The sequence below is a fragment of the Chrysochloris asiatica genome, unplaced genomic scaffold (assembly GCF_000296735.1).
Source record: "Chrysochloris asiatica unplaced genomic scaffold, ChrAsi1.0 scaffold00093, whole genome shotgun sequence".
NCBI lineage: Eukaryota > Metazoa > Chordata > Mammalia > Afrosoricida > Chrysochloridae > Chrysochloris > Chrysochloris asiatica.
The window spans coordinates 2782733-2797309 of NW_006408611.1; the positions used below are offsets into that span (position 1 = coordinate 2782733).

The 14577-nt window shown below is 37.6% G+C and overlaps 1 protein-coding gene across 4 annotated transcripts in view; it reads left to right on the forward strand.

Annotated features, from left to right (window-relative positions):
• The first annotated feature begins 6624 nt into the window (after nt 1-6624).
• CTNNA2 (catenin (cadherin-associated protein), alpha 2) overlaps nt 6625-14577 on the forward strand; it is a 1482995-nt gene continuing 1475042 nt past the window's right edge. For 2 of the 4 annotated variants that reach the window (XM_006866581.1, XM_006866582.1), the window contains exon 1: nt 6630-6736. In XM_006866581.1, coding sequence (XP_006866643.1) covers nt 6635-6736 — 102 coding nt within the window. In that variant the 5' untranslated portion in view covers nt 6630-6634. Of the gene's footprint in view, nt 6737-14577 lie in introns of all 4 variants that reach the window. The other 2 variants (XM_006866584.1, XM_006866583.1) reach the window with 2 other exon arrangements.

The window sequence follows — 14577 nt, forward strand, 5'->3', positions numbered from 1 at the left end:
AGGATGACTCAAAGTTTCCATGCTCAGTTCTCAAAAATATAGAAGGAATTTGTAGAAGTCTCTTTCTTGTCTCCTTTTCTCAACAAAACATGGTTTATCAGTATCTTGTCTTGCATAAGCTCCATTGCCACAGCCCTCATCATCTCTGATGGCTTGAACTGGCAAGGGAGATAACTGTGCCAACCCAATTGCAACAAAGAAAAGCTATCAGATGTGAATATTTAAGTGATTTGCAGAACAAATCCATCAGTTCTATAAATTTATTACCATTCTTGTTTAAAAATTTAAGTAACTGAATGATCCTATTATCAGTCACGAACTTCTTCTGAACTCGCTTGTCAATTAAAGTAATTCCCTAATCTAATAAATCTCTGAAAATACGGCAGTGTTTTGCATATTTTCTGTCAGTTGTAGAATGTAGCAGGTGTCATGGCCTCCATATTGATATTAGTGAAGAATGGGAGGCTGCCCTCTTTTGGAGGGAAGGCAGATTTGGCCACCATAGCAACGAGAGAGCATCCTGGATTAGTGCTGTGGAAAATGTCAGTAGAAGGAGTGGTGAGAACTCAGGTATGCACAGGGTTCTGAAGACATTTCTCAAGTTAATCAGGAAATGGGAAATTCTGCTGTGAATTATGCCTAAAAGGACCATAGTTGTCATTTTGAGGTTGGGATAGGCAATGCAGGACATTTTCTACTTACCTGGAAACAAGCTGCTCAGCCCCTGGCTGTTTACAGGAGAGCTTGTTTCACTCCGGTTTGTCTTTTCTGTCAGGTTTTGCGTAGTCTGTTGTGAGTAGGAGAGAACTTGTTGGCATCCTTTTATGATCAGAGAGAGAGTCTGACATTATCTAACATGTTACAGTGTGAGCTGTGATACTGCCTTTCTCAGATACTCAATTTGATAGTTTTTCAAGAAGGAAAATATTCCAGGGTTTAAATAAATTACTAAAAACATGCTATTGTAGTGTTGCTAAATGCTGTAAAGTCAGTTCTGACTCATATTGACCCTGCATCAGGTTTCTAAGGAGCAGCTGGTGGGTTTGAACTGCCGACCTTGTAGTTAGCAGTCCAGTGCTTATCCTACAGTGCCACTCCAGCACCCTTATTAGCCTTATGAAATTGTGATACATGTTTGGAAAAAGACAACTCTCACTGTTTATTAGTCACCGTCCCTGTTTTCCATTCTTTCTCTATGTCCAGTTGGCATCCTCAGTATTCCTACAAAAGACACCTGAAGTATTATTTGTTTTTCTTTGAATTGAAATGTTTAAGAAGTATATTTACTTTATATAGGTTCTCTTTTGTGAGGAAAATGGACTGCATTAAATGTGCTAAATACACAAATGTGTAGTGTGGAACTGTGATGGATAGATCATTCCATTCTTAGAAAGAAGAAGAGCTGGGTGCTGACAAAGTTGATTTTTTCCTCTCCACTCTCACGTCCTGGTGTGGCACTGTGGTTAATGCGCCAGACTGCAAAGCCGTTTGAACTGCAAGGTCGGCAGTTCAAGCGCACCAGCTGCTCCTTGGAAACCCTATACCGGGTCGTTATGGGTCAGAATCGACTCGAGTTCACAACAACAACTCTCACTTGGAGGCACAGTTTTGTTGTTTGACACAGTAGAGTGTAAATCTATATCTCTGTTTTTAAGGGTGTCATCCTATTCCTCCTAGAAATAGTTACAGAAATGATATTTGAGCATGTGAAAAAAATAATATCAATACAAAATAATCCCTGAAATCTTAGTTTGCTTTCTATCCCTTGTGTTATTTAATTCTTACAGTAATAGTTATCCTAATTAATTAGGATAAACCAGGACTCATAAAGAGTAGATAATTTCGCCAACATTGCAAACTTAATAGGCTGTAGGGCTGCAATCAAACAAATGTCTAGTTGATAACACTGGTGAACACTCAATGATTTAAGTGTTATTTCTTGATCTTGTGTCTATGGTTTGGATGGGGATTGGCTAACCAGACTTTGCTCATCTGTACTATACTCAGCTGCACTTGAATTTGAATTTGTTCTGTGTGCCTTTCTTCCTTCTTTGTTTTGACCTTATAGGCAGCTCTCATGGCAGAAGGAAGAAGGCAAGCCCAATTAAGCTAGCACGTTTTACCCCTTTCCTCAAATTATATTTTCTAAACGTATCATTGGCCAAAGTTCAGGATCAGTGTTGTTGTTAAGTGACATCGAGTTGGTCCCGACTCATAATGTCCCTGCGTAGTGTTTCTGAGGAGCAGCTATTGGTTTGAACCACCAACCTTGCAGTTAGAAGTCCAGTTCTTATTCTAGACTGTCACCAGACAGTCGGATTTTCTTGTCGGGGGGGTGGGGTGGGGGGAGATGAGAGGGATGGGGAGGGTTATATACCAAACTCTCATTCTTATTTTCTAACTACAGCTACAGCCTCTCTGCTCCAGACATCTGCTGTTTTTCTCCTTGCTCTTCTCATTCTTTCCTACTAGAACTCTGGGGACAAATGCCATCAATAGGTGAATCTAGATGGCTATCATTATGATCACTAGTTGGAATGGAATGGATTTTTTTCTATTTTTATGCAAATTCAATTGACTGAGGATTTTGACAAGCAAATATTTCAAATACAAGTAATGCTTCTTACTGTAAAAAGCAATTGAGTGTGTAAAATTTAGCAGGACAAAAACTCTAGCAGACTGTAAGGACTTCATTAGCCTAAGTAAATTACAAAATTGCAGCCACAGAAACTTCTTACCTTCCACTAGCGTTTATTCAGCACCTGACTTATAGCTAAGAGTTCAGTGGAAATCTTAGATATAAACATACTGGATTCAGAGGCAGGGGTTTTGCATTGCCCCATCCTTTTTGGCTTTGCAAATATGGGCCTAGAACCAAATTATGAAGATAATAGATGACTACAGAGTTCCTAGTTTAGTCCAAGTGAAGTATAAACAAGGAGTGCTAGTGGCACTATGGATTAGGCATTCGGCTACTAACTACAAAGTCAGTGGTTCAAACCTTCCCACTGCTCCATGGAAGAAAGATGAGGTACTATATCGTTAGCAACAACAGCCTTCTGAGAAAATAGCATTTAAAGTTTCTGTGACTAGGTTTTACCTTTCTCAATTAGTACCTTATAACCCTTCCTTGCCTTTTGCTATTTAATTTTACTTGTGTCACAAGAAGTGGCTGAAAAGATTGATCGCCAAAGGAATAATAAGAGCAGTAAGTTGCCTGGTAACTCATGTACTTTCATTTTTGGATTTAGAAGGCCACTGTGACCTTCAGGACTCACAAAGATTTGTCTAATTCTGTTTCTTGTCTCAAAATTCGACTTGAGGTCTTTGTTTAAGTGGTGATTCTCCCAAGTCTGATTAATGCCTGCTACATTAGGGTCTCTCATATGGGTACCCCAGCGTTTTTGGAATGGCATTATTCTTTTTTCCCCCTTTTCAAAAAAGTTATGCATTAGAATAGCCACAAAAAGATTGTATGTTCCTCCCTCGGTGTTAGCTCATATGCAAAACCATGCCTTTGTCCTAATGGACATTTAGTATATGGTTTAACCTAGTACCTTTCACTATTGTGTTTAAAATGACTTCACTGCTAGTTATCTGGTTTCTTGAGTAGAGCAAATGGTTAAGTATTTGACTATGCACATAAAGGTTGGTGGTTTGTACCACTCAGAGGTGCTTCTGAAGAAAGAGCCGGGAAACTGCTTCTGAAAGGTCACAGTTATGAAAACCCTGTAACAGGGGTGTGGAAACATTTTTGCCAAAATGTATAACGTCATTCATGGTTCCATACAAAATTATCAATTTAAAAATTAGTCTGCTATGTTTGGTCAAACATTTAACTCACTCACCCTTCCTGGTGTGGTGCTGTGGGATAATATGCTGGACTGCAAAGTCTATATGAATCCCAAGGATACCAGTTGTAGCTCATCAGCTGCTCCTTGGAAATCCTATACAGGTTCTCTGTGGGTCAGAATGGACTCAATGGCATTTAACGACAGCAAGAGATTCCTGGTGTGGCACTACAGGATAATGCACTGGACTGCAAAGTCAGTTTGAACTGCAAGTTCAGTGGTTGAAACCCACCAGCCGTTCCTTGGAAAACCTATACAGGGTCTCTATGAGTCAGAACCAACTCGATAACACTTAACAGCAGTGACAGTGTGATGGCTGGCACTGTGGTTGTCTTAGCATGGCCAGATCAAATGATTTTTCAGGTATTAAGAGTACCATGACTACCAAAAGAACAAAACAGTCTGTGTTGGAAGAAGTATGGCTAGATGCTCCTTGGAAGTCAGGATAGCCAGACTTCGTGTCTCTTACTTCAGAAATATTATCATGAGGAAACAGTCCCTGACAAGGACATCATGCTTGGCAAAATGGAGGGCTGGAGAAAAAGAAGAAGACCCCCAATGAGATGGATTGGCACACTGGCAGCAGCAATGGGCTGTAGCGTAGCAATGATTGATTGTGAAGTTGGTGCAGGACCGGGCAGTGTTGTGTTCTGTTGCCCATGTGGTTGGTATGAGTTGGTAGTGACTCAGTGGCACCTAACCACAACAACAACCACCCTGCCCTGTGGAATAGTTCTTTGAAATCAAGGGGAATCAGCATAAGGGCAACTCATGTTAGTAATTACCCACTTCCCTATGGGAACTTGTTTATTCATGGTCATTACTATATCGCTCATTCTTCCCTCAGAGCTTGAAAATGATTCTCAGGGAACGTCTCCCAAGACTTGAAATAACTGTTTCATATGTATTGGAGCAAGATGACTTAGATCAGCCTGGGATCAGCAGTGATGAAAGTCTGCCCGACTGTGTAGAAAGCATCGCTGTCCTTCCACAGCACGAGAAGGTGTGCTGGCCAGCAGCAAAAGTCTGTGTGTGGCAGAGCTGTGATGTGGCAGGTGGTAGTGTGAATGAATGAGAAATGTATAGTGTTTTTAGGTTTTTGGAGGACAGGCAGCTTATCAGTGCCAACTATTGTTGTTGTAAAGGAACTGAAATCTAAATCAGACGTTGTTGTTGGAATGCTATGCCCGGTTTATTTAAAACATGGTATTTGGAGAACGTTAAAATACCAGCACACTGTGTCTCCTTATCCCATTTCCCTACCCTACTGGAGCAAAGTGCATGACCTATTTGCAAAAGGATTAAGTATAGCAGGGCATGTTAAGAGGCATGTTTCTGCGAGTGCCTATTTCTTTCTTGTATTAGTTCTAATAGAAATAATCATTGATTTATAAGGATAGAATTGAGTGGGGACATTGATTCAAAAGACGTCCACAGCCATGAGCAGTTTGATTTATGGTGGTATGAAGACAAATGATTCAGATTCCATTGTACAATCTAAGGTTGCTTGTCTAGTGGTTAAGTGTCAAAATACATTCAGCAAATAGCAGCCAATTTCTCAGTGAGAAAGATACTCCAGAGAGAAACTATAATTTATTCCTTTGAGGCCAGGGCCATATTTGGGAAGTTGCTACCTATATGACAGTGGTTCTTAGTAAGAGAGGATCGCTTTAGAACAAGATAAATAACCGTATCAGGAACTGATTTTATGGGATGAGAATGTAAATGCCTCAAGTAATCAGAGAGCATGTAAATAGCAGCAAGCTAATTTTCAGAACCCTAGGCGCTCATTTTGCAAGATGTCGGCTATTTAAGAAAATGAAACTGTTTCCACGGGATAGATGATATCCTCAGTGGTCAATTATGATGTGAAGAACACAAAGTTGCCATTTTATTTTAAAATATGAGGTCCCTTACCTGGTGTTCATGATGAATTTATGGTGCCTCTTGGCAGCCTTTGCTGGTCACCCCAGACTGACTTTAGTTTTCTTTCTTCAGTTTCCCCACAAAAGCCCCTGCCATTGAGTCATCTCTGACTCATAGCGATCCCATAGGTCTCCCTATATTCCTTAACTATTTGCCCTGCTGAGACATAATTGTTGGCTAATTTGGCTGTTTCGCCCATTACAGTACAAGCTACTTGGTGGCAAGGTCTTTCTTAGTCTATAGTAGATAGGTATGGATACTAAACGTTGGGTGAATTAAATATAGCAATGACAAATGGGTTCCAAGAATTTCCTAGTAGGTATAGGTACTCTTAGGGGAGTGTGGGTGGCTCTGTAGGATAAACATTGGACTATGAACCACAGCAGTTTGAGCCCTTCAGCTGATTCACAGGAGAAAAATGAGACTTTCTGCTCCCACAAAAAGTCACTGCCTCAGAAACCCAATGTTGGTGTTGTTAAGTACTGTTGAGATGATTCCAACTCATAAAGACACTGTATAAGGTTTCCAAGGGGCAGCTGGTGGGTTTGAACTGCTGACCTGGTGGTTAGCAGTCTACAGTGCCACAGCAAGACTCTTTGGAAGCAACTCAACAGCATGTAATAACAACAAACCAGGTACCCTCAGGACCTAGCCTTGCTTTTTATTCTGACATTAACATTTGTACCTTGTGCAATTCGGGCTTAATTTTACCCATCTCCAACTCTATGAAATTAACACAGACAGATGCTTTTCTGTTAAAAATTTAAGTTGCATATTCCTTTTGCGTCCCTCCCAAATACCATTTTATTTCAGCAATGACGACTTTGAACTGATAATGTGTGTTTTCCATAGGGAGCATGACTTCGGCAACTTCACCTATCATTTTGAAATGGGACCCCAAAAGTTTGGAAATCCAGACTTTAACAGTGGAAAGGCTATTGGAGCCACTTGTTACACAGGTAAGAGTTGCTTTGAAAAATGTTGCTGTTGTTTTATTTAACGTGAATATGATTCTATCGTGATTATATCATGACTTGCCAAAAAATGTAGAAATCCTTAAAAGGGAAATAATCATGCCATATGCTGATTATGGAATATGTTTTACTGCCTGAACTATGGGCAATTTCATTGCCCTATAAGAGTTGAAGCGCCTTCAAAAAATCATCTGTATGATCTTTGAATTTAACTTGATGAGATAATTGAAGGGGGAGGGGCATGAATGAAGGAGGCCCTCATTTGCTGTAATAGATTCAAAGTCTAAAAAAACTATTCCTTTCTCATTTTCTGATGCTAATGCACAGTTAAGAAGAGCCCTGTTAAATATTTTAGAGTAAAGTATATTTATTGAAAAACTTTCTCTTTAGTTTACAAAGCAGAATTCATTCTGTTGGAATGAAAAGATGTTCTACTTTGGTGTTGTCACATTTCCACAAGATGGCTGTCAACAGAAAAAATGTTCTCAGGCTATTTCTATTTTAAACATTAATCTTCAGTGTTTTGAAAATGTTCTTTGCTATGTTATGTAGTCCTGGTATGGCACTGAAAGATAACACTGGATTATTAACCACCAGGTTAGAGGCCCCTGCAGTGCCACACCAGGACTCCGCTTTTAGCATATTTATAGGTTCCAACGATATAATGTGCACATCTCTGTTGTTGTTGTTGTTGTTGTTAAGTGCTGTCGAGTCAGTTCTGACCCATAGCGACCCTGTATATGGTTTCTGAGGAGCAGCTGGTGACCTTGAACTGCCAACGTTGCAGTTTAAATGACTTTGCAGTCTGGAGCATTAACCCACAGCGCCACACTAGGACATCTTTGGTGATGGTGGTTATGTGCCATGGAGTCGATTCCAACTCATAGCGACCCTGTACAAGGTTTCTGGAGCTGTAAATCTTTACGGGAGCAAAAAGCCTCACTTTCTCCCTTGGAATAGCTGGTAGTTTCAAACTGCTGACTTTGACGTTAGCAGCCCAATTCGTAACCACTGCGCTACCAGAGCTCCTAGGACATCTCTGTTGTTGTTGTTGCTATGTGCCGTGGAGTCAATTCTGACCCATAGCGACCCTGAACAGTGTTTCTGAGGCTGTAAATCTTTACAGGAGCAGAAAGCCTCATCTTTCTCCCTTGGAGCAGCTGGTAGTTTCAAACTGCTGACTGTGCGGTTCGCAGCCCGATTCATACCCACTGTACTACCAGAGGTGATCATTACTTAGCCTATAACATTATGCCCTCTGCAACTCAAAGATTCATGTCTATCCTACATGCAAATTTATTTACTTCATTTCAAGGACCCCAGAAATCTTAACCTATTGGAGTAAAAACTAAAATCTAAAATCTTATTTATGTCTTACTAGCTCAGAAGTCCCAAATATCATTATCTAAATCATCAAAATGGGAAACGGGTAAGCCTCAGAGTATAATCCATTCATGGGATGTACCTCTCCTTCTGTGTACCATTGATAAATAGAAACAAAAAATATTCTGCTCCCAAAATGCAATGGTGGGACAGGCATAGAATAATAGTTGTAGACATTCAAAAGGGAAAGAATGGAAGAAAAGAGGAAGCATCTGTTCCAGGCAATGTAGAAATCCAGGTGATTAAGCTTCATTAATTCACGGCATGAGAATCACTCACTACGGCTTGAGGCTTCGCTGTCTATGTTTACTGGTCCACTTCTAGTGTTATTATTCGTTTTCCATGAATGGTGGCATGTGTTTGCAGCAGACTATTTTTATGAGCTCATTTCCTGTCTGTATTATTATTATTGTTGTTGTTATTATTATTATTATTATTATTATTATGAGTTCAACAGTTCTCATTTCATTTTATTCCTGTCCTTTTTAGTTCAAACTGTCACTATTTCTGTTGATTCTCAAGAACCTCGTGGGTCTCCAGTCTGTGTTTCAGGTTTACATTCGATAGAAATGAGCCTCCTTGTAAATAGATCTTTCCAGCATAATTCATATCCAGTATTCACTTTTGCTGAAATGGCCTAGGGAGGGAATCTGTGAGTCACAGAGGTAGCCTCTTTGAAGAACACCCTGTGTACATCAAGCTTTGTGTCCTGAACTAGACAAGAACACAGATTGTGTAGCCACACCCAAAATTTTCTCTCCAGACCAGGATTCACTGACAGTGAGTCTCCTGGTTTACTTTCTTTAGCGCTCTAGAGCACAGAAGACTCTCCTAATCATCAAGTTCTAGTTTCTTTTAGCCTAGTTGTTGTTGTTGTTAAGTGCATTCGAGTCGGTTCCGACCCATAGCGGCCCTGTATAGGGTTTCCAGGGATCAACTGGTAAGCTTGAACCACCGACCTTGCAATTCAAGTGGGTTTGCAGTCTGGCACATTAACTCACAGCACCACATAGTTTCCATCAATTTATCTCCTTCTTCCCACATTTTTCTGTAAGCAGCAAAAAGAAACCAGACCCATATCTTTAATACTTAGCTTGGAAATCTCTTCAGATAATATTAAGGTTCATTACTTACAATTCTGCTTTCTATATAAATCAAGGGTAAAACTTAGCTATATTTTCTGCCAGTATATAGTAAAGATTATCTTTGCTCCAGTTTCTAATTTATGTTCTTCAGTTTCTACTAAGTACTCAACACCAATTCCTTTGACCTTCATATTTCAACTGAGTCTATTTATAATGATTTAGGAATTTTTTTAAATAATGTGAATTTTTCTACCATGCTTTTAATTCTTTATATATATATATAGCTTTTATTGTGACCTGAGTAAAGGTTTGCAGGGCAGGTCATCAGTTTTGCATTCAACAAATCATTGCAATGCCTATAATCCCCTCCCTGTGCCATCAGCTAACAGTGTTTACCTTTGTTACCCTTTTTCTTTTTTGATGTACACATACCACATTGAAAATATATATTCCTTTTTTTAAATGTCTAAAGGGCACATTTTGCAAGCCAGCCTCCTGCCTGCAGGCACACTGTCTTTCTCAGTCCATGGGTCCTCTGCTGCTCTGTGTCTCTATGCCTGTTGCCTCTGCCACCAGCTCTGTTGTTACTGCTATTCATATGGTTACGAACCCTCACTTCTCTCATGCTCTTTACTCTTGATGGTTTCTAAGTTCTTTTTGAGTTCTCACTGACAAAGTCTTTAATGTCCACATTTTTATTGACAGTTTGTTAAAGGAAATTTGTGATTTTTCTCTAATGCACCTTTAAGTTCTTCCAGCCTGGTTCTGGAAATACTTTGGAGTTAGAATTTGGTCCAAAATATAGTTGTATCATATTAAATAATAGCTGAGTGACCTTCTGCTAGCGTCTGGGTTCTCATTACAGTTTGTATACAAATTTTTAATATTTTTAAGCTTTATCATGAGAATTAAATTGAGCAAATTATTTGAAACATATCTAGTTAATCTAAATGTTTACTAAATGTAGTTTCCATTTTTGATGGTCATGTATGCAGGCTCATACTAGCCATAAACCAACATTATTTAAGTCAATGAGAAGAATATGGATGAGTCAGGAAAGAATTCCACGTTATTGCACTTTCACTTATTTTATTTCTTAAACTATTCATGTCTCTAGTTTGGTTTTGTACTTTTTACTAACCTAAAGGATACTTACAAGTTTAGCAACAGATCTAACATTAGAATTGATTGTTGTTAATTGCCATCAAGTTGGTTCCAACCTATGTTGCATTTTCGAGGAGTAGAATTAATAGTTATTGTGGTTTTAATATATTGCTCAGAAAAAAATTACTAAAATAGCTTCTCTGATAATGGTAATATATTAACAAGAAAAATTATCAAGTATAGTAGCTAATTTATATTTGTCCAGTTAATATAGTAGAAAGTTTGATCATTTTATTGACTGTTTAGTTATTCTAATTAAGGGGCTCTGGTTTTAATAACTTCTAGGTGGTTTGTCTTTCCTCTTAGTATTCTTAAATTAATATGTACTTTTTTTCTTGAAAATATGGTTTTTAATGCAAGCATCTTTGTATTAACATATCTGAATCTGCCACCCCCTTATATGAAACCTTAATGGAAGCACTGATAAGACTGGTGAGCCATGAAGAACATTTGAATTAAGATGGAGAGATGAGGTAATATCAGCCATAAATTTTATATGAAAAATTTAAAGCAAAAGATGAAACTGAGGAAGAAAACTAAGCTAAGCCCCATGTTGCAGCAAACAATTGAAGAACATTATGCACTGAATAAAATTCATACTAACGTTCAGTGTTGCAGCATGCTTTTCAGCTGTCCAGCAATTCCTAAAGATGGCTAAGAAATTCAAGGAAGAAATTAATGTAGTCTTAATTAAATTAGTTCACTGTTCTAGGTAAAATGACACTAGGAATTTACTGTTGATAAACTTTAAACCTAGCCAACGTTCCCTTTTTAATAATGAAGTAAATGATGGCTACGCATTTATTTTCCAATGTTAAAAGGCAGGATTCCTTTGGAGTAAGATGACATTATGGACTCATGAAGTTGAAAATGAGAAAGGGACTCATTTTAGAAAGCTTAATTTTTGAAGAAGTCTCCTGAAATTTTTATAAATTCATAAAATAATCATTTTAATAGACAACTATTATTATCCAGTGATAATAAGCTTTATTAGGAGACTAAAATACTTTATTTAAACAACTTTATTAGGAAAATAATAGTAAAGGATACTTTATTAACAAATTAAGGAAGATCCTCTCATAACTCTTAGAACTAAAGGGAAGTTCAAAAATGTATATGCAGTAATGGAAATGGAAATAACTTTATAACAAAACATATGGCTTACACTAAATGATGTATTCAGTCCAGAATTTTTAGTGTTAAGTGCCTTTGTTATTACCGAAAAGAGTAAGAATAAAATAAGTACTAACCCTAATAAATTAGAAAAAGAGCATCAAACTATATTAGGAAGACATAATTTAATAACAATGAAACTAGAATTACTAAAATAGAATAGAAATGGATGAGTGTAAATAAATAAAAACTTGATTCATATTTGAAATGGAATTTCTTGAAGACTCTAATTCAGATAAATGTGTATAACGAGAATATATAAGATCATGAATAAGAAAGCAGAAGTAACTCCAGGGGAAAAAAGATTAAAAACCACACAGTAGGATACTATGTGCAACTCTTTTCCGATAAAACATAGAAATCTTGAAGAAGAGGATGAAGTTTTAGAAAAATTTAAATTACTAAAATTTGTCCAAGAGGAAAGGGAAAATTGGAATAAGTCATAACATTAGTAATAAGGTATTTAAGGGTAGGTTATTAGAAGAAAACATTAAAAAAAAAAATGGATGCATAATTGAATATTACTTGACATCTAAAGTACTGCTAATTTCGACAATATTTGAACCATTTTGACTACAGAAAAAGTTGGAGAACTTTTCAATAACATGGAAACACCATAGTCTTAATGCTAAAATACGAAAAGATCTCAGCAAAGGACAATATTGATCTATCTCATTTCTAAATTTAAATGAAAAAAAAAATTACATAATTTATTAGTAAATAGAACTGAGCATTTATGTAAAAATCTATTTATTATCTATCCATCTATCTAGCTATCATTTTCTATCTATATCTAAAACTAAGACTTTTTCCCCAGGATATAATGATAAAGAAATAGATAAAAAAATAGTTTAGAATATCAATAGATTATACCACTAGAATGGGATTACGGTGTATCTGTAGGATAAGCACTGGATTGTGAGTCATAAGGTCAATAGTTTGAGCCCACCAGCTGCTCCACTGGAGAAAGATGAGGGTTTCTGTTCCCACAGAGATTTTAGAGCGTTGGAAACCCTATGCTGGGTTGCTATGAACGTTGGAACCAACTCAACCTGAACAATGCTTAACAACAACAAATGTCATTATATACTAAAACAGACATTTAATAGAATTTTCTTTAAAATAAAAGAATGTATCAAGTAAACCTTAGACTTCTGCAGAAAAACTTTTTTTGGTATGATACTTTTGCATGCTTTTAAAGTTAATATGAGAATGAAGTTGTTGTATGTGCCCTTGAATTAATTATACCTGTGATTCATAGTTTTCCAGGGCTATAATCTTTACTAAATCAGATTGTCAAATCTGTCTCCTGTGGAGTGGCTAGTGGGTTCATACTTCTGACCTTTTGGTTAGTAGCTGAACACTTCCTGATATCTTGAGAATGCTGTTAGGTAGCTTAGATATAAGATAAATATAGAAAAGTCATCAGATCCCTTATGTTCTAAGTAATTAGAAGTCAAAAAAAGAAAATATTCTGTTCATAATTTAAATAAATTAAAAAGTCAATTACTTTTTCCTTTTTGAAATGTACATTGATTTTGTAGTTTTCTGTTTAATTGTAATTTTGTAGATATTTTACACACAGAACACAAATTACATTTGCTCAGACATTGGAATAAAGAGGGCTTGACTGGGCTAGCATTCCTGCTGACATCTTGAGTAAGCTAGTTAACTTTTCCTGAGCTGTAAAATATGAATACTAGTTTTTACTTCGTGTTACTGCTGTTGGGTGTCATTGAGTTGGTTCTGACTCACGGCGACCTTATATACAACAGAATGAAATACTGCCTAGTCCTGCACCAACCTCACATTCATTGCTACAGTTGAGCCCATTTTTGCTGCTACTGTGCCAATCCATCTCATTTGGGGTCTTCCTCTTTTCTGCTGAACCTCACCTTAACCAAGCATGATTTCCCTCCCCAGGGACTGGTCCTTCCTGATATGTCCAAAGTACGAGAGATGAAATCTGGCCATTGTTGCTTATAAGTACCATTCTGGTTGTACCTCTTCCAATACAGATTTTTTTTAAGTGTTTAATGTGAATTGAGTGAAGGTATACAGGTCAGATCATCACTTTTACATTTAACAAATCATATACTTTGTTTCATTACAACGATTATAATCTCCACGTGTACCATCAGTTAATAGTATTTTTCTCTATTCAATTTATCTGTTTTTGTTTTTTATTTTTTTACACTCAGCGATATTTAATAATTGACACCACCAAAGGGCACATTCTGCAAGTCTGCCTCCTGGCTGCCAGCTCTCAGTCCCTGTCTTTCCATGAATCTAGAGTCCTCAGCTGCTCCCTCTCTCCATGTCCCCATCTCTGCCTCCATCTCTGGTGTTGCTGCTTCTCTGTATAAGGTCCTGCATTCCATTTGTACTCGTCTCCCTTCATGATTCTAGGGTACTCTGTTTCTGGAGTGTAAGATTAATTATGCCCTCGAGTTTGTTACAAAACTTCTAGCTTTACAGTTGTGACAGGTGCAGCCAATAATAACAATTACTCACTGTTGAATAAGAATCTTATCCCCATCTCCTTTCACCAGACCCATCTAGACAAGATGAAAACTATTCAGTGGGGACTCTTATCTCCCCCCACACACTCTTAAATTAAAGTCCCTCTTGAAACCTTGTAAGCCAGTCCCTTTTTGTCTTTATCGCCCCCTCATTTTTGGTAGCTAGTGTCAAAGTTACCCGTCCCTGTCTACCCTGTATACAGAGGAGATAGAATTGATACTTGATGTGAAGAATCCTTCCCTCTCTGTTGGTATTTTGAGCTACTACCTCTAAAATGTAGGCCAAGTTCATCAAATTGGAGCGATTTACATTCCTTTCCTTTAAATCAATCAATCAATCAATCAACCAACCAATCTTTCTGTAGTCGAGTTCTGATTTCAAGCCATTGAGGCTAGGTCAAATGGATACTATCTGCAAGTTTAGCATTCTTGTGCATCCACTCTCCCTTAATATCAGCTGGATGCATCACTCTCAGCTCTAGCCCTCTGTGGTTATGTC